This window comes from Callithrix jacchus, chromosome 18 (genome assembly GCF_049354715.1).
Source record: "Callithrix jacchus isolate 240 chromosome 18, calJac240_pri, whole genome shotgun sequence".
Taxonomy (NCBI): Eukaryota; Metazoa; Chordata; class Mammalia; order Primates; family Cebidae; genus Callithrix; species Callithrix jacchus.
This window is the reverse complement of record NC_133519.1, coordinates 33,223,047-33,247,656: the sequence shown is the minus strand read 5'-3', so window position 1 is coordinate 33,247,656 and position 24,610 is coordinate 33,223,047. Positions and strand designations below refer to the sequence as shown.

The 24,610-nt window shown below is 39.3% G+C and overlaps 1 protein-coding gene across 4 annotated transcripts in view; it reads right to left on the bottom strand.

The window, feature by feature from the left end:
- NME7 (NME/NM23 family member 7) overlaps positions 1 to 24,610 on the bottom strand; it is a 155,129-nt gene that overhangs the window by 13,625 nt on the left and 116,894 nt on the right. For 3 of the 4 annotated variants that reach the window (XR_013529555.1, XM_008985065.5, XM_002760385.8), the window contains one exon: positions 22,460 to 22,567. Coding sequence is in view for 2 of the 4 variants with exons in the window: in XM_008985065.5 (XP_008983313.3) it covers positions 22,460 to 22,567 (108 nt within the window). In the remaining 2 variants the exon portion in view is untranslated. Of the gene's footprint in view, positions 1 to 17,077; positions 19,229 to 22,459; positions 22,568 to 24,610 lie in introns of all 4 variants that reach the window. The other variant, XR_008477615.2, reaches the window with a different exon arrangement.

Here is a 24,610-nt window from a genome sequence, read left to right as displayed (position 1 = left end):
TGGTGCTCTTCTCTTATGACTAGGTAGAATCCAATGACATGGCCAGTTCACACAGTTCTGTCTCACTTACTCTGGCGCTCTTCTCTCTTATGCCAGATTCATTTGTTGTCATAAGGCCAGTTATAGCAGCACAGTGGGAGGTGGGGTGGAGGTGGGGACACATTATCAGAAGCTTCCATGGAAGCACAGTTTTTAAAACTACCCATCAAGAATCCATATGTAGCCTCATTCCAGCCCCTACTCTTGCTCAGACCACCGTGGTAATGACAGAATGAGAGCTATCACTTACTAATAGATAGACTGTATTCTGCAAGATGACAGGGTCAGTAAAACCCGTAAACAAGAAAGCTTTATTGTAAGCACTTTATTGTGCTTACACTAAAGATGGAAGTCATCATGTATGCTGACCTGAATTTAAAAACAAAAAATAGAATTCTGGAGGAAAATCAAATTTTTATAACCCGTAGAAACAAAAACAGCATCCAGCACAATTGTGAGTGCACGGTGCGTACCGCAAGAGATGCGAGCCAAATGAGGTGTAACATGAGAGTACAGCAGGCCTGGGAGAAGAAAGTAAAAAGTGGACGATACAGTATTTCATATTATTTGTATTGATTCAGAGGGTATGTGCGTAGGTCTGTTACAGAGATATACTGTGTGATGGTGAGGTTTGGGCTTCTAGCGTACTGTAACCCTAATACTGAAGATTGTACTCAACAGGCAATTTTTCAGTCTTCATCTCCTTCCCACCCTCACCACTTTTAAAGTCCCCAGTGTCTATTATTTCCCTGTGTATGGCTATGTGTAACCATTGTTTAGCTCCCACCTACAAGTGAGAACACAGCATTTAATATTATTGGAGGGGGAAAAGACCCCATACTGCACATTTGTCTCAAATAATAAATACATATGTGGTTTTCCAAAGAATAACCCATCATTTCCAAGGCAGACTTCCTAGTCCATAGCTATAGCATGAGATGGAAATTTAGAATGCTACAGTGATTTGGGGTGATTCACATAAGCATTCTGTATAAATTAAGCAAAAATGAATGCATTTATCAATAATTATAGATAGACTCACCAAGAGTACATCCAAAGCCCTTTGGAGTACGACATAATTTTGCAATAAAATCAGGCGGTCTTCCTAAGGGACAGACTATAACATACACACTGTTTGAATCCCAGTGGCCTCGTTCCAGGGGTTAAATCAGAGGAGTCATATCAAATCCAAGAAATATCATCTTCAAATATATTTCAAAAGTCTCAAATGATTAAACTCAATGAACTTTTAACAAACGTAAAACAGATACACAAGGGTACCAGCTCTAGGTCCACCTTTCTGCCTCACTCCTTCCCTTCCTTCCACAGCCGTTTGTCAATGACAAGCTAAGTTATTGATAACCAGATGCAAGATTCTTGGGATACAGAGGTAAGACATGGCCCCTGTCCTCAAGTTCACACTGAGGGGAGAACTACATAGAAACAAATACTTTACAGTACACCACATCTATTAACAGAAGTAGGTATAAGGACGCCGGGGACAAAGAGGAGAAAGTATTTGTGATTTTGTTCCTCACATGACACATTACCATTATAAAGAGAGATGATAATTATGTACTTGGTCATTCAACAAATATTGATTATGCCTCTATTATGGGTAAGCACAGTGCAGTGAGATGAGAATAATTCTTTGGAATTTCAGGGGCACCAGACCTTCCCTCATCCCCCTCAGGAACCCAGAGGTCTCTTGCTGCTGACAATGCAGCAGTCTGATAGTTCAGAATTTTTTAGGAAATAAATAACTTTATATTTTTAATCTAAAACTGAGTTGGACAAGCTTATGAATAAAAATATCAGTTAAAAAGGATAAAACATAAGTAAATATATAATCGTTCTAATTACTTTTGAGGGAGGCCAAATATTCTGACTCAATTTCCTATTATATCTTCCCCCATTCTTAATTTTTCTACTCTTACTCCCCATCCTATCATGAACTCTAGAGAAATAATACTTGGCATGTTTAAGATCATACAGCAAGGCAGTGAGGTTAGAAAGTGTAAATTCTGGACCCAGATTGCCAGGGTTCAAGGCTGTGTTCTGCTATGTCCTGGCTGTATGACTTTGGGAAAGTTGCTTAACTCTTCCATGTTTCAGTCACTCATCTGTAAATGGAGTCATCAATTAATGCATACAAAACACTTAGACCAATGCTTGGCTTATGGCTAGGACTCCCTACAAGCTAGTTACTATTCCTACCATATACATAAAAACACAAAATCCACAAGCAAATGGTATGAAGGAGTTAATGCAAATAAACTTCACAGCAGAGCTATCTTTTAAAATTCATCAAAAACAGGACTGTATCAAGCTCCTGACTATATCAAGTAAGCATTTGCCCAATATGAGATTTAAAATTAATGACTACAGTAGTTTAGATTTCATCTATGCTTAAAAGAAAGTGTGACTTTGCTATGGAGAAGACACGTTCGAGATGTTGTCTTGTTGCTATCTTTGCGGCTAAATTAACGTTCAGATTCAAGGTAAGAAGGGTATAGCAACTGTTATAACTTCTTTCACAATTAGCTCACAGAAAATTGCTTACACAATATTAGCATCTACATGGCAGTGGAGGTATTTGACATTTGAAGACAAAATTTCTTTCAACTTTCTTCTTCTTTTTTTTTTGAGACAGAGTCTCGCTCTGTTGCCCAGGCTGGAGTGCAGTGTTTCGATTCATCTCTGCTCACTGTAACCCCGCCTCCTGGGTTTAAGCGATTCTCTTGCCTCAGCCTCCTGAGTATCTGGGACTACAGGCGCACACCACCACACCTGGCTAATTTTTGTATATTTTTGTAGAGCCAAGGTTTTGCCATATTGGCCAGGCAATACGGCAACTGAACTACTGACAAGTGATCCACCTGCCTTGGCCTCCCCAAGTGCTGGTATTACAGGAGTGAGCCACTGCACCTGGCCTTGTTTCTTTAAACGCTTTCCATAACCTGCAAAATCTTCTCAATACATGTGCTCTTGAGAACACTGAGCCTAATATTTTCCTTTAGACTAGTCCTCTGTTTCCTCTTGTTGAAATAGGACGGCCCATAACTGTCTAAAGGACAAGGAACAGTAGTGGGTTTAACAATTTTCACCCTAAAGCCAAAGTACTAGTAGCTGTACTATTTTGTGAATGAAAAACAGGATGAATTCGATTAGTGCAACAATATTTTAGACTCCTTTCTAAGTCACCTCCTAGAATTTTTAATCAGTCACCTGAGAGTTACTTATTAACTCAAAAACTGCTTAGTCACTGACTGAAAAATGAGGCAGTAGATCAAAGTCAAGAGTTCAGAGTCAGACTGCAGAGAGCAAAGCACAGTGACTGAGCTGGTTTCATGTTTCTCCGCAGTCTTCCAGAGCCAGGAGAATGAAGGGACTGGACAGTGTTGGTGGTTGGTAATATGAATACAATACCAGCTGGGTTAGGTGAAGAGACACAAAAGTCACAGGTTAAAAAGGGCACTTTGTCTCCCTTACTTGGTATGTGGGTCAAAGCCATGTGCCCATACATGTGTTGTCCTAAGCATCTTTTCTCAGTTGTTCTCTTTCACAAGATGCCCCCACACACAATATATTCTAGACCAATGCTCTTCTAGTGAGCATATCTATTAGTTAGTTTTAAGTAATATTTAACTGGCTGGGTGCGGTGGCTCACGCCTGTAATCCTAGCACTTTGGGAGGCTGAGGTGGGTAGATCACCTGAGGTCAGGAGTTTGAGACCAGCCTGGCCAACATGGTGAAACCCTGTCTCTGCTAAAAATATAAACAATAGCCGAGTGTGGTGGCACATACTGTAGTCCTAGGTACTTGGGAGGCTGAGGCAGGAGAATTGCTTGAACCTGGGAGATGGAGGTTGCAGGAAGCTGAAATCTTGCCACTGCACTCTAGCCTGGGCAACAGAGTGGGACGCCATCTCAAAATAAAATAAACATAAAATAAATATTTAACTAAGAGAGGTTAATATTTTAGTTACACATTTCTGTCTACTGCTAGAGGATTATATTTGGTTATTAGAATATTCCCCCCTTATCCCAAACCCCCAGTGGGTACCTGAAACCACATATAGTATCAAACCCTACATACACGATGTTTTTTCTTATACAGACATACCTATGATAAAGTTTAATTTATAAATCAGGCACAAAGTTAAGAGATCAAAATAGTAACTAATACTAAAATAGAAGAGTTATAGCAATATACTGTAATTAAAGTAATGCTGTGAATGTGGTCTTCTCTGAAAACATCTTGAGTACTGTATTCACGCTTCTGGTGATGAAGAAGGGACAAAGCAAAACAGCATGAGATCGCATCATGCTACACAGAATGGTGTGCAATTTAAAACATGGATTGTTTACTTCTGGAATATTCCATTTAATATATTTGAACTACAGATGATTGAGAATAAATGAGACCAATGAAAAGCAAAACTGCGGCTAAGGGGAGACTACTTTGATATTGACTTACTAAACTCGAACTTTATACTTCTGATGTGAGCCAGTCTTTTAACATCTTTATATTTTATGACTCTGGGTCCCTTCATGACTCCGAATCACCGTCATTCAATTATAAAATATTTATTTTATCAGCTGGGCATGGTGGTGCATGCCTGTAGTCCCAGCTACTCAGGAGGCTGAGAGCAGAGGACTGCCTGAGACAGGAGTTCACGGCTGCATTGAGCTATGATCATTACCACTGCACTCTAGCATGAGTGACAGAGCAAGACTCGTCTCTAGTTTATGATATATAGATATATTGTCTCTAATTTACTGTGTGTGTGTGTGCATATTAAGCCCATAACAAATATTTTTGTGCTCTATAAAAAGACAGTTGAGAAAAATATATTTAAGAGTCTAAGGGCAAGCTAGTCTATCTGGATACTTGTTATAAAAAAGGTAAGATGTACTGTGGTGAATAGGTTGCAATTAATGGAAAAATGGTTGCTAGTATCTTTGGATTTCAAGGGCCCTTGCTAACCCCTTAACTTCTCCTTTATGATAAAAGATCAATAATTGGCCAAACTCACTTACTATATTAACATAACTAAAGATCGTCATAGGAAAGGCCTACAAAATAGAGACAAGTATTGCTCAGTGGTGATGAAATGTCATTTTGATTTTGTTTTTAATAAACAGCAGGCAAAGGGATGTTTTGCTTGACTAGATAAAACGTGTATTCTCCTTCCTATTAGCCAGCTAGCTTTTGTCTCTAAACTTCAGCTACAAAAGGGAATCATCCATGAGTTTAATTTTACTGCCAGGTGACAGACAAGAGAGTTTATGTGATGAGAGGAGAAGCTGGAAAAGGAAAAAAAAAAAAAAAAAGAGCAGCAAGTATAGATAGGCATGGTGCTGAGGCCGGCACCTAGCTACTGACCTTTGAATTTCTTGCAAGGGAATATAATTTGCTCTTCAAGCATAAAAGGCTACACTAAAAGAATAAAAGCCTTTTCCTCCACCCTGGCATGATCCTATAAAACTTTATTGATGGACATTAAAATTTGCATATCACATACTCTTCAGGTGTCACAAAATATTATTCTACTTGTTATGGTTTTCAACCATTTAAACATGTAAAAGCCATTCTTAGCTCATGGGCCACTCAAAAACAGGCAGCAAGGGATTGGCCCTTAGACCACCAATGGCTGACTGCTGGATGGGAGCATTAGAGCTTGGGTGTGGGTCCCATCCCAGGGCTTCTAGGATAGGAGGGCCCAGGCTGATACCACTTCTACCCCCATCGCTCTAGGGGAGAAAGCAGAGCTGGTGCTGTATGAGGTGTGGCTGCAAATCCTGGGCCAGCCTTTCACCAAGGCCTTGAAAGACAAAACCAGCCCTGAGTCCCAATGAAAACCAAAAGGGTGCTTCAGGGGCAGCTGATGAGATGAGTAAAGTGGCAGGATGGAGTAGATCAGGGAAGAGGCCTTGAGGGGATGGAGGATGACTGCATGAGGCTTTGGTAGGACTGTGACCCCCTTAACCTCTACAGAACTTGACCTACTGGTGGAGGAATTCCAGTGAGTCCGGGGTGGCCCTGGGTGACCCAGGGCTCAGAGCTGGACTCAGGTTGAGGGCAGGAGGCTGGAAGAGATGTCTCCCTTACTCTCCCAAGGCTGTCCAGCTCTCTAAGCCTGTGATGATTCTTTCACCAGGCCAGACCCACTGACCGCCAGAGTGGGTGCCACTTTCTTCAGGGCTGTGGCAGCCCAGGCACTCATGTGGGAATGAGTGCACCAGTGTCTGGACACTCTGGGAGGTAGACGGCCTCTTGGTAGAGATGGTCATTCCACACCTTGGTCAGTACCTTCTTCTCTCTGCAGACCCCCTCCCTCTGCCTGCGTCCTCTGTCCATCTGCCTCCTCCCTCGGGTTCATTGCCCCTGCATGACCTGATCTGAAGCCTGCCTCCCCATGGGAGCCCCCCAGTGTAAAGCTTTTTAAATTAACCTTAAAAAATACATTTTTTGAAACTAGATTTGTTAAAGCCTATAATCAGTTGAAAAGAAAAAAAAATCCAGATTTGCGTGGGTTTTGTGTTTGGTGAAAAGATAATTAAGTAGCTTCTGGCAGTGCAATTCTACTTGGAGTTTTAAGTTAGCTGGGACATCATTTATAAAAGAGCCTAACAGGTCTGACACAAAACAGGCATGCCATAGAAGTTAGAGACTTTCCTTTGACTCTACTATACTTATTTTCTAATGGACAAGTTAAGTATAGAATGGTGAAGATGATAATAATTTAAAAAGATAATAGTAACCAATAATTAATTGAATACTCCCTGTTTTTATTGATTTACATATATCACCTAATTTATTTCTTGCTGCTGCTCTCTGAGATAAGTACTATTATTATTCCCACCATAAAGATGAGGTAATTCAGGCAGAAGAGTTTAACCAGCTTGCTTAGATAGCTAGAAAGTGGCAGAGCTAGAATTCAAACCCAGGTAGTCTGATTCCATGTGCATTTGCTATACTCAAAGTACTTAACCCAGTCTGGGCATAAAGTGAGTGCTTTCTGTTACTACTATTGCTTTTACTATTACTGGATTTAAGAAAAATATATGGAATGCTTACCCACTGGGGAATTGAGCAATGAACAAAACATACAAGCTCACTGTTCTCATGGAGCATAGAGGTCAGTGGAGGAGATAGCTACTATCCAAAGAATTGTATCTTGATAGTCAAAATAGATCACTTGAAGTAGAAGAAAATTTCTGAATGGGCTCATTTTAGACCACCAGGTCCTTAAGACTTGTTACTGGATGATCAGAGCATATGCTTCCATTACTCCTATTATCTACTCACCTTAAACTCTGCTGCTTGGTTAAAGCTTTGGAAACTTTACTTTATCAAGTCACTGCCCTGTTCAAAAATCTCTGATGGCTTCCAGTTTTCTAGAGCCTACGTCGTCACTGTGTATCACGCATACCAAGAAACTCTCATCCCACATTTACAGCAAACATCGGAAATCCATCAAGGTGATTTTTTTTTCTATTTTGTTGTGATTTTATCAATAAATCAAAAGTTGGCACTTGAATTGAAACACATTTGTCATCCTTGACCTAGTTTGGATGACCTATAAAAGCATTGGTTTTGGACTTAGACAAACTTGGGTTCAAATTTCAGCTCTCTGCCACTTATTGGTGAAGTGATCTTGGCCAAGTCATTTCACCTATGCGAGGCTCACTATCTTTACATATAAAATGGAGATAACAGAAACTATTCAATAGAGTTTTTAGGTAATACAGGTAAACAACTTAGCACAGCACCTGGTATATATTGCTTAGTAAATTAAAGTTATTATTTGTATCACCATTATCATAGTGTTCATTATTACCGTCAGAAAGCTTTCCGAATTCTCTACAATCAAGCTCTAATTTACATTTCCAAATTTATCTCCCATACTCTGCCAAAGAACCCTCCACTTCAACCAGAGGAACTCAATGTCTCCAAAACTAGCCTGCCATGTTCTTTTTCTGTGTGTATAAGAATCTGCCTTATTCTTCAGATGCCATTTCATTAAATTCGTGAAATTTCCCTGACCCCCTTCAGCCAGTCACACTGCTCTCCATTAAACTCTAATACTTACTATTTCCAACACTTCATCATATATTAACTATCTGGCAACATTCTCTTATGCTGGTGTTTAATTTTGTATTACAATTTAGTTTCACATGTTTTTCTTTTTTTTTTGGAGACAAAGTCTCATTCTGTCTCCTAGGTCAGAGTGTAGTGACATGATCATGGCTCACTGCAGCCTTAAACCCCCAGCCTCAAGAGATCCTCCCACCTCAGCCTTCTGACTAGCTGAGACTTTAAGCACCTGCCACCATGCTTGGCTAATTGTTTTATTTGTATTTGTATTTTTTGTAGAGATATCTCCCTATGTTGCCCAGGCTGGTCTCGAACTCCTGGGCTCAAGTGAGTCCAGGTCTCTCAAAGTGTGGGAATTATAGGTGTGAGCCATTGCACCCAGCCAAATAGGGATAATAACTTTTTATTTTTTGAGACAGAATCTCACTCTGTCACCCAGGCTGGAGTACAGTGGCATGATCATAGCTCATGGAAACCTTGACCTCCTAGGCTCAAGCAATCCTTCTGCCTCAGCCTCTGGAGCAGTGAGACTACAGGTACGTGCCACCATGCCTGGCTTATTTTTGTATTTCTTTAGAGACTGGATCTTGCCATGTTGCCCAAGCTGGTCTCAAACTTGTAGGCTCAAGTGATTGCCTCCCAAAGTGTTGGGATTATAGGTGTGAGCCACTGTGCTGGCAGAAATGTGCATCTTCAAACACCACCTGGTGAAATGACTGCATATTCTTATCAATTAAAGGATGAAATTTAAATAAAATAACACGTGGTAGTTAACTTAAAATTAAGCCATAGATTAGATAAAATTAAGTTTTGAAATAAAAATCATTTTTAATTCCTCATGTTATGGTGAAGAACTCAATATTATGAAAAAATCTCTGGCTTTTTACTTTGCGTTTGAAAATTAGAATTCTCTAACTTTGTCCATTATTTCTAGTTAAATAAATAATTTTAAAAATATTTGTGCTTATATATGTGTTAGACTCTATTTCTCCAAATAATTATAAACAATTTAAAAATTTTTCATATATGTTTTTAAAATTTGTATAATTTAAAAAAATTGTTTAAAGATAGAGACAGGTCTTGCTGTGTTGCCCTATCTGGTCTTGAACTCCTGGGCTCGAGCAATCCTTCCGCCTCAGCCTCCCAAAGTGCTGGGATTACCAAAAGCAGCTGGCGCAATTTTCTCTAACATAGATAAAATCATCACTCTTGGGACTCAAGTAGTTTATATTCCTCTTTGACCTATGAAATGTGATATATGCTTTCCATATCAAGTTTGAATAAAATTAAGAATCAAAGACTCCATAAGCACGTGTAACTTAGCCCAGTTGCTCTCAACCACCAGATGGTGAGGGTCCAGGATGACAGTTCACTGCTTTTTGGCAAAATGGGAAAAATGAGGACACAAAGCAGTGATGAACCAAGAGTTGGCAGGAGTCGTCCACCCTGGGGAAGGGGAGGCATTTTCTCACTGACATTGTTTGGAACTGCCTGTTTATAGTGATAATGAAAAGCAGACAAACTATTAGTGGATTCTATTATTGTTTTAAAATGATCTACAGAAGATGCAACTCTGTTTTGCCTGTACCTAAAGCAGACTGCTTCGACCATCATGCCTTTGCCATGCCATAGCAACGAAGTGAGCTTCAGACAAAGCTGAATTATTCATTTGAAGAGACAGTCCATTATTCTATGATGTTCATGATTAAATGTCCTTTTAAAACAAAACAATGATGATGGAAAACAAATTTTTCTAATGCCTTCATTTGTTAAATTTTAAAAAGTTTATCATTATGTCTATTCCCAAAGTGGGTTTTGTTACTATTGTTTATTGCTTAGTTTTGTTGTTGTTTTTTTTAAATATTTCAGGTCTGTGAAATCCCAAATCTGATGACAGCTTGACAAAAATTAATCAAGAGAACAACCTGACGTAATGGGGAGTGCACAGTGTTTTCTGGCTTAGAGCAATGGCTAAGTGTGGTACTCTAAACCAACAGCAACAGCATTAACTGGGAACTTCTTAGAATGCAAATTCTCAGGCCCTATCTCGTATCTACTGAACTAGGCACTCTGGAGTAGAGCCCAGCAATCTGTACTTTTTAAAAAGCCTAGCCATGCATGGTGGCTCATGCCTGTAATCTCAACACTTTGAGAGGCCCAGGTGGAAGGACTACTTGATTCCAAAAGTTCTAGAGCAGCCTGGGCAACACAGAGAGACCCTGTCTCTACAGTAAAATAAAATAAAATAAAATTAGCAGGGCATGATGGTGCATGCCTGTGGTCCCAGCTACTAGGAAGGCTAAGGGGGGATCACTTGAGTCTGGGAGGTCAAGGCTGCAGTGACCTGTGATCATGTCACTGCATTCCAGCCTGGCTGACAGAGTGAGACCCTGTCTCAAAAACATATATTTTTTAATTTAAAAAGTCCTCCAGGGAATTCTGCTACTGTTTGAGAACCATTTCCTAGGGAATGGGCAGAGAAGATGCAAAAGTGCTGAGATAAAATGCCTGGAGATTCTTAAATGCCCCCTTTAAGGTCACTTTTAGTTCAATGATTCTGTGTCTATTTGTTTTATATGGATTTTCCATAGTTATTCATTAACCAATTTATCAAAAATAAATTAATCTAAAATAATCCTAGAGTCTTCAATGAATTATTTTATAAGTGCCTATATAAAGTGGGATAAATAATATTAAATATAGTCCTTAAGTTATTAAGCTTGTTGCTTTTTAGATTCAGAAGGCGCCCATCTGACGAAAGGGTGCAGCTGGGACTGTACTTGAGAAATGGAAAGATCTATGAACCTGTAACTCCCTCTGATCTAGCAATGAACATATGCCCCACTATGACGGGATATAGGAGGGAACATGAAATTGCTCCTTATCCAAGATTCCTTTACTTGAGAAAACAGCAAATGCTGATGAAATACTAATTGGGCCATAAAGAATTACACTTTGATGGCTTAATGCCTCTTATATTTTCATGATGTTTTTAAGATGAATTTAGAGACTTTTGAAATATAAGGTTTGAGAATGAAGAAAATAAATCCATGCAAACTATCTGCTTTCCACATGCACATATTTCAGGTTTTACTTGAATAAACAGCAATGAGAAAAGATGTTGGTGGAAGTGGCCTTTTTAATTGATACAGAACAATTCTTCGCATTTTTGGGATGCTGTAGTAGACTTTTCTGGCAACTGGCAGGTAGAGGGAATAGCGAGATGTGGTACTTGAAAGGGGCTCACTCTCATCAGGTCATTTGACATTTCAGCCATATAAAGAAAAGAGAACGGAGATGAAGGTACACTGTCCCCATTCATGATATATTCCCCCATGCATTTACTCAACAAACTAAAAGCCTGCAATATGTAAGCACCTGGAGATAAAAGTCCATGATAACCCTGGGCCCTCAAAGCACTTACACAACCCACAGGGAGAGACAAGACTTGGTCCCCCGTACAACTCTGAGCCGCATGACCATGCTAAATGGTAAGTACAGATTTGATGACCCTGAAGATAACTATTTTAAGCTGCAAGAGACCCTGCGCCTCTGTCCTTGTTAGCCTCAGCATTCATTCAATACATGCAAATGCATACATATCTCAGGCCTCTTCTCCTCCCTGGGAAGGCAAATGGCAGCCTCAACACTGACTTCCCCCAAAGATCTGGGTAATCAATCGGGTCATGGTTGGCTCTTTCCACAGAAGCCAAAGATTCCCTCATTCAGAGACTGGAACTCCCTTGGAAGTGTAACAACCCTTGGCTACAGATCCCTTCAAAGTTAAGAAGCTGCTGCTGTTTCCAACTCTCAGTAAGTCCTGAAAGCAAAACAATCCCATTGCTGGCCTGCTCACAGGGTCTAGGCTTTCCCCAAAAGCAGAACCAAAGCTGACTTCTAAAAAGTCTGGTGTATGTCTTCTTTTGAGAACTGTCTGTTCATGTCCTGTGGCCACTTTTTAATGGAGTTTCGTTGTTGTATTTTGGTAAATTTAAGTTCCTTCTAAATGCCGGATATTAGACCTTTGTCAGATGCATAGTTCGCAAAACCTTCCTCCCATTCTGTAGGTTGTCTGTTTACTAAGTTGATAGGTTGTTTTACAAGTTAAAAAAAGTCTGGTGTGCCCTCAACTCACTGGGACAGTCATTTCTAAATGCCAGTTTAACTATCAGCCATATCAGCATATCAGAATCACCTGCAGCATGAAATACAGAATAGCCCCCTTATAAGTGGGGAATATGTTCCAGTTCCCCCAGTGGATGCCTGAAACCATAGAACTGAACCATAGATAGAACTCTATCTATACTATGTTTCTTCATATATATATGATAAAGTTTAACTTATAAATTAGGCACAGTAAGAGATTAACAATAAAATAGCATAATTATAACAATATACTGTAATATTTCATCATAAACTCAGAACGACATACAATTTAAAACTTTAAAAAAATTTTTATAACCCTTCTCTTTAAGGTACCATACAATTTAAAACTTATAAATTATTTATTTCTGGATTTTTCCATTTGATATTTTTGGACTATGGCTGACCACAGGTAACTGAAACCCTGGAAAGTGAAACCATGAATGAGGGGGCACTACTCTATAGATACAAGAAGCTCATCCCAGATCTATTTAACCAGAATCTTCTATAATAGGGCTCTGGGCTTAGGTAGTTTTAAAAAAAAAACTCTATCAGTGATTTTACTGTATGCCATTGATTGGGAACCGCTGCACTAGGACAGTAGTTCTCAAATTTTATGGGCATCAGAAGCACCTGGAGGGCTTGTTAAAGCACAGACTCCTGGGTTGAATCCCCAGCGTTTCTGAGTCAACTGGCCTACGGTGGAGCCGCGGAATTCCATTTCCCATAAGTTCTCAGGTGATGCAGATATTCTAGAGCAGGAGAGGACATGTAAGAATCACCACGCTAGGGATCAAATGGGGCCAGTTCTATGGGAAACCTGTATACTAGACAAATGCTTCTTGTTGACCACCTTGGGAAGATACTCCTATTTACCTACCCAACATTCATTCTCTCTTTCTTCCTTCTAACAGTATCTTGATTTCTGCTAGACAGAGCAATGTTCCCATCTAACAGAACTACATTTACCCACTTCCTTTCTAAAAAGGGGTGGCCACACGACTAAATCTCAACCAAAAAAAAAAATCATAACCAGAAGGTGTTGGGTGACGGTTCTGGTTTTTGGAAAAGCTTAAAGGTGGGTGAGGGAGGAAGTGTTAGCTCAGCTGGTATTCTTTGCCTTTTGCCCTCACTCTTCTTCCTTTATGTCTGGAAAAAAGAGGTGATAACTGAAGTTCTGACAACCATTCTGTGGCAACAAGACAAAAAGCACATACTAAAGATGATGACAGCACCAAGGACAAGGAGACTGGGTGACTGACGGTATTATGGAGCTGCCATACTAGTCCCACATGCCTACCTTCAGATCTCAAATTACAGGGCAGAAAAGTAAAAGTTCTCTTTTTTTTTTTGAGACGGAGTTTCACTCTTGCTACCCAGGCTGGAGTGCAATGGCACGATCTCGGCTCACGGCAACCTCCGCCTCCTGGGTTCAAGCAATTCTCCTGCCTCAGCCTCCTGAGTAGCTGGGATTACAGGCACGCGCCACCATGCCCAGCTAATTTTTTGTATTTTTAGTAGAGACGGGGTTTCACCATGTTGACCAGGATGGTCTCGATCTCTTGACCTCATGATCCACCCGTCTCGGCCTTCCAAAGTGCTGGGATCATAGGCTTGAGCCACCGCGCCTGGCCCAAAGTTCTAATTCTTAAAATTATTTTACAATCTCTATTTACTAGTGACCAGAAAATTAATTATTAATTTGTCACACCCCAACCCACCAACATGGAGGCCATTCTATTCACTTCTTTTCTCCCATCCTGCTATTCTCACAGGACTCTGAGATTCTTCTTCCCTTTCCCATTTCTAACTATTCCTATTCCTCCTTCAGAACTTCAGTATCATTGTAAACTCCTTTGAATCTCTTCATAGGGCTCTTAGCCTTAAATGAAACTTGGATATCCCCTAAGGGCATCAATTCCTTGGGGTCCTCAGGCAAAGCATCTCCGGCCAGGAGGGTAGGAGTAGTTCTATCCTTTGCCCCAGTGCTACTTTAAGACCTCCTCCCCTCAAATACGAGCTCCTGACTCTTTGAGGCTTATGCCATCTGGCTAAATCTTTTCTCCTTGTCGGTGTCACATCTTTCTTTGGTTCACTTTTGGCTCGCTTCCTTTGGTTCACTTCCCCATTTGTGAAAGACTTCAGACTTTGAGTCACCATCTTCCTCTCCACTCTGCCTCCTAGCTGTGATCCTAGGTGATTTCAGTGCCACTCAACATGAGAGCTTCTCTCAGTTCCTAAAATTACATATCTCTAGTGACTGATACTGATCTCTACTCCACACTGGCTACTTCTTTCCATGGCCATACCCTGAACCATGTCATCCATTACTATGGAAAGCTCCACTTCTGAAATGTACCATGACACAGCTCCCTCCCTGTTATTCCTGGGATCTCTGTAGGTAGCTTAGAGAAGCATTCAGTTCCTTGGCCCATCTTCTTTCCTCTCCCTTTCTTCAAGCACCTCCAGCCATCACATCTTTCCTTGTTTATAACTCCAACCACTGTTGCTAACATCCTCAATTATCTTTCCTCATTGTACCCTTCTGTAAAAACTTCACCCCTAGGTCAAACTGTTCATCAGAAAATAATACCGTAATACATGTAATCTCCTAAATCAATTGAATTGTAAATACAACCCATAAATATATATTCTGTGATCAGCACTTTCTCCACAGCCACTTCAAACCTTGTCTACTATCTGTTATTCATAGTCCTGGTGGCAGATGATTTGGAAATTTCAATAATAATCCGGAATACATAGCATATATTATGTAATAATCCAAGGGGTCTGGGAAGTCACTCATCATCAAATACATTAATATTTTTGCAGCAAGGTGAATAGTCACATTAAATAGGTTAAATAAAAATGATACACATTGAATGTTTTGTCGAGCAACTGAAAAAAATTGTTTAATGATATACAACTTGATTTAGGCTTTACCATTAAACTATGAAAAAACTTTTGCTTGCAGACATTTTTTGATTTTTAGATTTTGGTATCACAGATAAAGGTAGTACTATCATGTCTGCTTGGGGACAGGCGTTAATCTGAATTCATTACCACAGGTTACCCTTCACATCCAATTCGTCTCTCAGAATGTCTGATCTATCCCATTAAATGTCTTTTGAAGCTTACTGCCTCTGGCTATCCCTTCTGCCATAGTTAATTCAGGCAACCAGAATTTTCTCCTGATATACCTTAATAGACTTCTACCTAGTCTTTGTCCCCCTAGACTCCACCCACCTGTTTCCACTGCCCCACCCAAGGCCCCTTTGATCTGTTCTCTACACTACAGCCAGAGTGATCGCTATAACACAGATATGATTGTGCTATTCCCTGTGTAAAGCACTTATTTGGATACCTAATGCCCTCAAGATAAAGTTCAGATGTCTTAATATGACTTTACAAGGCCCCTGCTGACTTCTCCGCTTTATCTCTTGTCATGTTCCACCTCCTAGTCAAAGCCCCAGTCTTGATGCACTATTCTTAGATCTCAAAGAGAAAGCTGTTTGCTTTTGTATTTGTACAAGTTGTTCCCTTTGACAACGTACCAGTAAAAATCACAACTCTTCTTCCTTCAAGATAGAAACTAAAACTAAAGATATTGTGAGTGTCAGTATGTGCAGGGGCCTGCGTTAATCATGGCCAAGAAATTGGGGCCTGTCCAATCATCTTAGTCACCATGCACCTATGTTTATTTCCTGATTCATTATTTTCCCCTCAGTGTACTAGAATAAGAATCCATGCAGAAATAACTATGTATCCAAATTCAGATTTGTTTTGATCAACTACTTATGAAACTGACTTTGTAAAGCTTATGACAGTGAGAGAAGTCTAACATGGCTGACTCCATCTTGCTTCTAGCCCCACAGGCTGGCTGTCCTCACTCATTTCTCGATGTCGGCCAAGCTCACCACAAGAGGAATTTAGTCTGTAGTTTAACTTCAGTTCCTTCCTGGCTCAGGAACTGAAAACTACCTTTGTAAAACTAATGAAAAGCCACAAGATGAAGATCATGAAAGAGGCCTGAACTCTGCTAAAATGTAGATGTCATTTCTATAATGCTTTAATTCTCAGGGCTCATGTGGCCAGAGGTCACAAGATTTGTGATTTCCCCAGTTGATCCTATAGGTAACATCACTATAAAGCCTAAGACTGGTCTTTTGAGATGATTTTTAGATGTCCATTCTGGCAACCGATGGACCTCACCTGGACCCTGACTCATGACTCAGCTGATCCTGTGGCCCCACCCAGAGGCAGATTCAGGACAAGAGGACCATTTTCTACACCTCCATGATTTCATCCCCAATCAGTCAGCAGTACCCATTCCCTAGCCCTTGGCCATCAAATTGTCCATAAAAACCTTAATCTTTGATCCTTTGGGGAGACTGATTTGGGTAATAACTCCATCTCCCATGTGGTTGGCCTTTTGTCAGTTAAACAACTAACTTCAATGCCACAGTATCGGTGAACTGATTTTGGCTGTGTAGGGGGCAGGATGAACCCATTGGGCAATTACACTTATACATACAATGAAATATTTTATATGCTGCTTAAAATTTTATAATCACAAAAGTGATATCACCAAGTTACTGAACATTTAGGAAAAAAAAACAGGAAAGACCCATGTGTTCATCACCCTGTAAAATATTTGCTGTACATGCCTGTCTCCTGAAAGGTAAGCTCCGTGAAGATAAGAGCCACATGTATTCTGTTTACTGGTATGTCCCCAGTGAAGTGCTGTAATGTTTAAAAAATACAAATACAGTCCAGGCATGGTGATTCTTACCTGTAATCCCAGCAAGTTGGGAGGCTGAGGCTGGAGGATTGCTTGAACCCAGGAGTTGAAGACCAGCCTGGGCAATATGATGAGACCCCATCTTTACAAAAAAAATATTATCTGGACATGGTGGCACAGCCTATAGTCCCAGCCTCTCGGGAGGCTGAGGCTGGAGGACTGCTTGAGCCCAGGAGGTGAAGGCTGCAGTGAGCCATGATCACAATTCTGCAATCCAGCCTGGGAGACAGAATGAGACCCTGTCTCAAAATAATAATAATAATAATAAAGGACCTATCATTTTGGTATACAGAATTAAAATTCAAACATTCTTGAATTTTCTACCATATACCCATTCATCAACATTGAGGTTTTCAATTTCAGTAAGTGCAAAGTTTTGATTGTTCCTGTATGAGAAAATAAGAAAAAGAAGGTCCTTGGAAAAGACCACAGGTATAGAGGTAAAGTAAAAGGCAAATAGGTAGATATTTTTTCCCCTCATACAATGATTCCCAAAGATACGTTTTTCAACAAATTCTGGGGTAAGATGAAGTGAGGAGAAAGTAAAACTGACTTTCAGAAGTATCATTGGTGACATGGGTGAGATGACAACTAACACTGAAGTGGAGAAGAGGGGAGGCATACTCGAGGTTGAGTCATAACACCACAAAAGCATTATTCACTTTCACAGACAATGGGGAGCCAACAAATGACTTCTCCTGTGAGTAACATATGCCATACAGCAAAATAAATTTTTCAGTATCTTGTTAGAACTGTAGGTGGAAGCCATCTAGAAAAATTTCTGATGAGCAAAGGGATAAATGGATCAATTGAATCAGAATCTCTGCTTGTTATCTTTAAGGTGTTAAGGTAATGAAAGTCAAGGAAAAATGTAGACACTGATCTAGATTAAAAGAGACTAAGGAGAAAACTAAATGCAATGCACGGTCCCCACCAGGATCCTTTTGCTATCAAAGAACCTTGTTCAGACAATTGGTGAAATCTGAATGGAGTCTAAGGATTAGATGGTAGTAATAAATCAATGTTAATTTCCTTACTTGGAAGCTTGTAATATGATTACATTAAAAAATGCTCTTTTATGTTAAAAATACACACTAAAGCATTCAGAAGTATGCCCATCATGTGGTGACTTACTCTCAAATGTTCGTAAAAAAAATTTATTGTATTGTACCTGCAACTTTTCTAAAAGTTTAAAATTGTTTTAAAAGTGGCTCACACTTGTAATCTCAGCATTTTGGGAAGCCAAGGTGGGTGGATCACAAGGTCAGGAGATTGGCACCATCCTGGCTGGGCGTGGTGGCACGCACCTGTAGTCCCAGCTACTCGGTAGGCTGAGGCAGGAGAATCACTTGAACCTAGGATGAAGAGGTTGCAGTGAGCCGAGATCGCACCACTGCACTCCAGCCTGGGTGACAGAGTGAGACTCCATCTCAAAAAAAAAATTAGAATCTGTGGGGGTGAGTCGGGACATCAGTATTTTAAAAACTGGCTAAGTGATTCTAATGTGCAACAAAGGCTAGGAAACACTATTACAGAGTCTTCATTATCAACACCAAAGAAGAAAGGTGACATACTTTTTTCACTGAGTGCAAAAAGCATAATTTATTTAACTAAACGCTTCCCTTTTCTTACTTTCAAAAACCACTTATTGAATAGCTTTTATATATCAGGCAAGAAAAATATCTCTTCCCTACGTGAACTCACAGTCTCACATGAGCAAACACACTATACTGTAATAGTAATAATAATATAACCATTATCATTTGTTGAGCAATTACTATTTGCTAGGCACAATGCTATTTGATAGGGTAGGTACTGTTATCCTCATTTTACAGAGTGAGGACACTACGCATGGTGAGATGAGTAACTTGCCCAGGTGTATAGAGCTATTTTGGCTCGGCTACACCACTACAGTACAGGAAGGCAAAGCGCTATGAAAAACACTCATATGGACTGATGCAGACTGGGTGCCATGGAAGCTTTCTTAGATGGGGGAAGGCAGGATGTATCCATAGACATGCATATTATTTCCATTTTTAATGACCACAAATACTCTTTCCATGAACATCTGTGCAGATAACTTTCCATCTTGTAGTCCTGCTGCCACTCTCTTCCTTTGCTTAGATTCTAAGAAGCAGAATTCTGGGACAAAAGTTATAGAAAAACTCTAAGGCTTTCAATATTTTTCGCCCATAGTTGTCACCAGCTATATGACGGTATCTACTTTACTGTAGCATTGCCAGCAGTGGGCATTATTACTTCAAAAACTCTTTGCCATTAATGGAAAAACTAGTATTTCTTCGATTACTCAGCTGAACATTTCCATCGATGCTGTCTTTAACACACAAATTTAAGATCTTTATAGTTAGAGCCATCAGAGTATAAGAGAACATTAACAGTGAAAGAACATTCTAAAATATCTCATAAATGTCATAATTTATTCCTACAATCACAAAATCAACTGGGTTACAATTAGCAATATTCAAAGAAAACAAATTTCTATGTTCATGCTGAGATATTTGACCTCTCAAACTTCCTACGAGCTCTAGGAGAACAGTAGAAATGAATTGTTTGATCCTATCACAATCCAGCAAGTAAAACATGTTCCATAATTGTTTTCTATAAAAATAAATGAAATCATGAAAAATGACAAAATATAAATGGAAGACATACTTTCTGAGCTCTATGTTCATGACTCATAGCTCAGTAAACATCACATTAGGGAAAGATTAAAGAGAAGTGGCATGTTCCCCTCTTTCTCTTCTTGCCATATAAATAGGATAACAACATATTCCAGTTTGCCTGCGATCGTTCTAGTTTATGCCTCTTGTCCTAACATCTTGTCTGATTAGAGCTGTCTCAAAGGGTGTTTAATTAGGCAATACATTTTATGGTCACTCTGCATCTAAAAATTAGCTGGGCAAGGTGGCACACACCTGTAATCCCAGCTACGCAGGAGGCTGAGGCAAAAGAATCACTTGAACTCAGGAGACAGAGGTTGCAGTGAGCTGAGATTACACCACCGCACTACAGTCTGGGCATCAGAGTGAGACTCCCTCTCAAAAATAAATAAATAAATAAATAAAACAAAGTTCATTTGGAGGAATACATTTCAGAACACTTTTGTAAAGTATAAATAAGCTACAATAATAAAAATAATATTTTGCTGGCACAGATCAATGGAGTAAAATAGGAAGTTCAGAAACAGGCAAGGGTGTAATGTAAGTATTCAATAAATGAGGAAGACCAATTAAAGGATGGAAGAATTTAACCCATTTAGCTATAAATTTAGCCGTTTAAATAAACTGTTTACTATTAATAAACAATATTGTGAAAGCTGGCTAAATTCATACCTCACACTGTATGTCTAACAAATTCCAGGTGGATTGAACATTTCAATGTATGAAAATGAGAAGAAAATATTTCAGGAAGGCTTTTCTACGCACAACTTCCAGGACATAATTTTTTAAAAAAGATTAATAGATTTCATCACATAAAAGATATTCATTAAAATAAATACGTATTAAGGATATCAACCATTTTTCTGTCATTTATGACATCACTTAAATTTATTATTTCCTTTTAAATTTCATTTAGCTTATTTTGACACAAAAATTTAAAAATATATAAGAAGTTAAAAAAATAAAATTTCTATGTAAAGTTTTCTTCTTGGATCTTGGCCTACAAATAACTTTCTTAACCCTAAACCAGACCTATTTTCGCATATATTTTCTCAGAATTCTGTCATTGTTTCTTGTTTTATGTTAATTTAAAAGATGAGCAGTCAAATATGGCTCTGTCTCATATTAGTTGTCTGGTTTGGGGATGTTACTTAACCTCTCTGAGTCTTAATTTCAGTTTCCTAAAAAAACACATATAATGAATGGAGTTGCTATGGCAATTAAAAGAAAGAGTTTAAACAACACATGTGTCATCATAGAATCTGGTTAATAACAGTGCCCAAAATGTTAGCTATCACTTTTAGTGCTATTGTTACAGTGGGTAGATAGTCGGGTGTGAACAAGGCAGGAAAGGGCTCCCCTATCTCACAGGAGGAGTGTCGGGAGACCACCAGGTGATGGTCAGGTGGTTGTTAACTGTCTCTCTGAAGTAATAATTGGTCACAGCTGGCACCAGGGAAAGGCCGTCTCCTAACAGATAGAGAACACCTAAACTGGTGATGAGTGGGCTTCCCAGTAAGATCTCAGGAGCTGGGTGAGTGGGCAGAAGTAACGCAAGACCCCGGAGGTATGCCAACATATAAAAACCCCAAGTCAAAAGGTCAAGCCACACACTTGTCTTTCAAGTCACCTGCTCGGCCCTTTTCCAAGTGTACTTTCCTTTCTTTTGTTCCTGCTGTAAAGTTTCTAAGTAAACTTTTACTCCTGCTCTAAAACTTGCCTCGGGTCTCTCTTTCCACCTTATGCCTCCTCGGTTGAATTATTCTTCTGAAAAGGCAAGTACTGAGGTTGCTGCAGACCCATATGAACTTGCCATGGATAACACTGTCACACTGTACATTAGACTCCTCCCCACGCTTTTTAGAGACAAAGTCTTGCTATGATGTCCAGGCTGCAGTGCAGGGGCTATTCACAAACACAATCATAGCACAATGTGGCCTCAAACTCCTGGCCTCAAGCAATCCTCCCACTTCAGGCTCCCAAGTAGCTGGGACTCCAGGGGCATGCCACTAAGCCCGGCTGGACTTCTTAATTTCATTGGAAGACAGTTGACCCTTGAACAGTGTGGAGATAAGGGGTACCAACCCCCTGCATGGTGGAAAAATCTACATATAACTTTTGACTCCCCAAAAGCTTAACTACTAATGCTGTTGATTGGGAGCTTCACTGATAACATAAAAAGTCCATATACTTACAAATAGACTAGTATCTACATATATTTTATGCCTCCATAATGTACCTTTTTTCTTATTTTTTTGATATTTCTAGACTACAAAGTTCATCCATGAGTTTTTTTCAAATTGTCACAAATCTCCAAAAACCTTTCTAATATATTATTGAATAAATGAGTATATAAGTGGATCAGCACAGTTCAGACATTGTTCAAGGGCCAACTGTATGTATTTTAATGACTAACAATTTATGGATGGTATAGTCACCTGATTTAAAAACAAATTTCACACAATTTAATTATTTTAAAATCATAATGTATGCCAACTAGAAAAAAAATCTTAATTCTTTGAAGGTTGCACAGCATGGTACAATTTGGTCTTTTAAAGTTGCAGTCCAAAATTATCAGGCGGCCAAGTAAGAGAGTCTTCCAAGAATATTAAACATTTTCTTACGCATCAGAACTGCTGAGATAATTTATGAGCTTGAAATATAAATAGGATGTTTACCTTCTTTATCTTACCTCTAATAGGCCATCCTCTGGCAGATCAGTACAGTGAACAGCATTCTGGATCTTAGTTTTGCCGAAGATTGCTCTGAGAGTTCCGGGGCGTAAATGCCGGGCAATTTCCTATTAAATATATATTCGCATATAGATTAAAGTTAGTCATATGGTGTAAATAAGAAAAACACTAGCTATACGAAACACTAACTTAATTATGAAATCATGTTATATATAGATGGTGCTAATTTTTCCTAGAAATAGCATAAATGTACAAAAAAACCCCATGAATGTACAAAAACAAAAACGTTGTGCACTGAGAATTTTCAGTTCACTCAAGGGTTTTCTGTGGCCCAATGTAAAGTCTGCTGTCATCTACATATGGGGGAAAAATAATAATTGCATTTCTTTTTATCAATAAATTATGGGAATCACACAGAATGTGAAACTAGTTCATTATGGTGAAAGACTTGTATTTTATAAAGACAATAGAGATCTTAACAACTTTCATTTAAAATGAACCAATCTGATGGTACTGATTTCAAAAGATTTTTTACCAACGTTAGTTGTATCAACTTAGTGGTAGTTCATCTCGAGGGGAAAAAATGGTCACAAATAGCCCTGAATTTAATGAGGGTTAGAGAGAGGCAAGGGAATGATAATCACATACAAAAAATTTTAAGTAAGACAAGAAGAGAGGACCTAGGGGATAAAGAGGTAACAGACAATGAAAAGGTGAATCAATAAATCTGAACTTCTAGGGGGATGCGATAATTATTGAGATCAGTATGTTAGAGGAAGGGAGCTGGAAATTTAAAAGACAGTTGAGATGGAGATTACTGGGGGTGGGAGAAGAAGGGGCTACAGTGATTGATAATGATCAGTTTTAAGGCATTACCATGGCTGAGGTTAGTTCGAGGGCAAGAATGTTAGAAGAAAGAAAAGCAACAGATTGAGAGGCCAAGATATCAAATCTTGAGCACTGAGAATTTTCAGTTCACTCAAGGGTTTTTCTGTGGCCCAATGTAAAGTTTGCTATCATCTACATCCGGGGGAAAATAATAATTGCATTGCTTTTTATCAATAGATTATGGGAATAATACAAAATGTGAAATTTCATAGAGGACCACCTCTATGAAATAAAGAAAGAATCCTTCTTCAAAAAGAATCATGACAGGTATAGCTCAGGGTGCAAAGATTCCGAGCAGCACTCACATTTGTGTTTCCATCACTTAAGGATATTTTAAAGGCATGTATTTATTTAATTACTTAAGTCTTATTTCCCAGGTTTCCACCAAATGTCAGCTAAAAATGTATTATGTTTAGAAAAAACATTTTGATAAAGTAGAAAATAAGGATGTCTTTATATTTTATTTCATATTTATTACTTTCATTCTGTTCTCCATAAATTTTTTAGCAAGTAAGTATACAGTATTAAAGACCTACTCAGCCGGGCATGGTGGCTCACGCCTGTAATACCAGCACTTTCAGAGGTGGAAGTGGGTGGATCATTTGAGGTCAGGAGTTGGAGACCAGCCTGGCCAACACAGTGAAGCCCTGTCTCAACATGCTGAAACCCTGTCTCGATAAAAATTAGCTAGGCTTGGTGATGCATGTCTGTAATCCCAGAAACTCAGGAGGCTGAGGCAGGGGAATCACTCTTGCAGTGAGCCAAGACTGTGTAACACACTCCGGCCTGGGTGACAGATCAGACTCCATCTCAAAAACAAACAAAAGACCTACTCTGCTTACATAGTGGTAAGCTGCCATTTTGTGACATAAGATGTAATTTATAAAAGTATGAAAGATGAATACGTATGTTCTTTTTCTTATTTACGGCCAGGGAAAAACACTTTTAAATTACTCATTTTCAGTAGACTGTTTTATTAGAACCTATTCTCTCTCAAATTTTGTTTGATGGCCAGGTTCATACCCATAATTGGCACTTTGGGAGGAGTTCGAGACCAGCCTTGGCAACACAGAGAGACTCCATCGCTACAAAAATTAGCCGGGTGCAGTGGCGCACACCTGTAGTCTCAGCTACTGGGAGACAGAGTGGGAGGATGGCTTTAGCCTATAAGATTGAGGCTCAAGTGAACTGAGATGACACCACTGCACTCCAGCCTGGGTGACAGAGCAAGACCCTGTATCAAAAAAAAAAAAATTTATTTG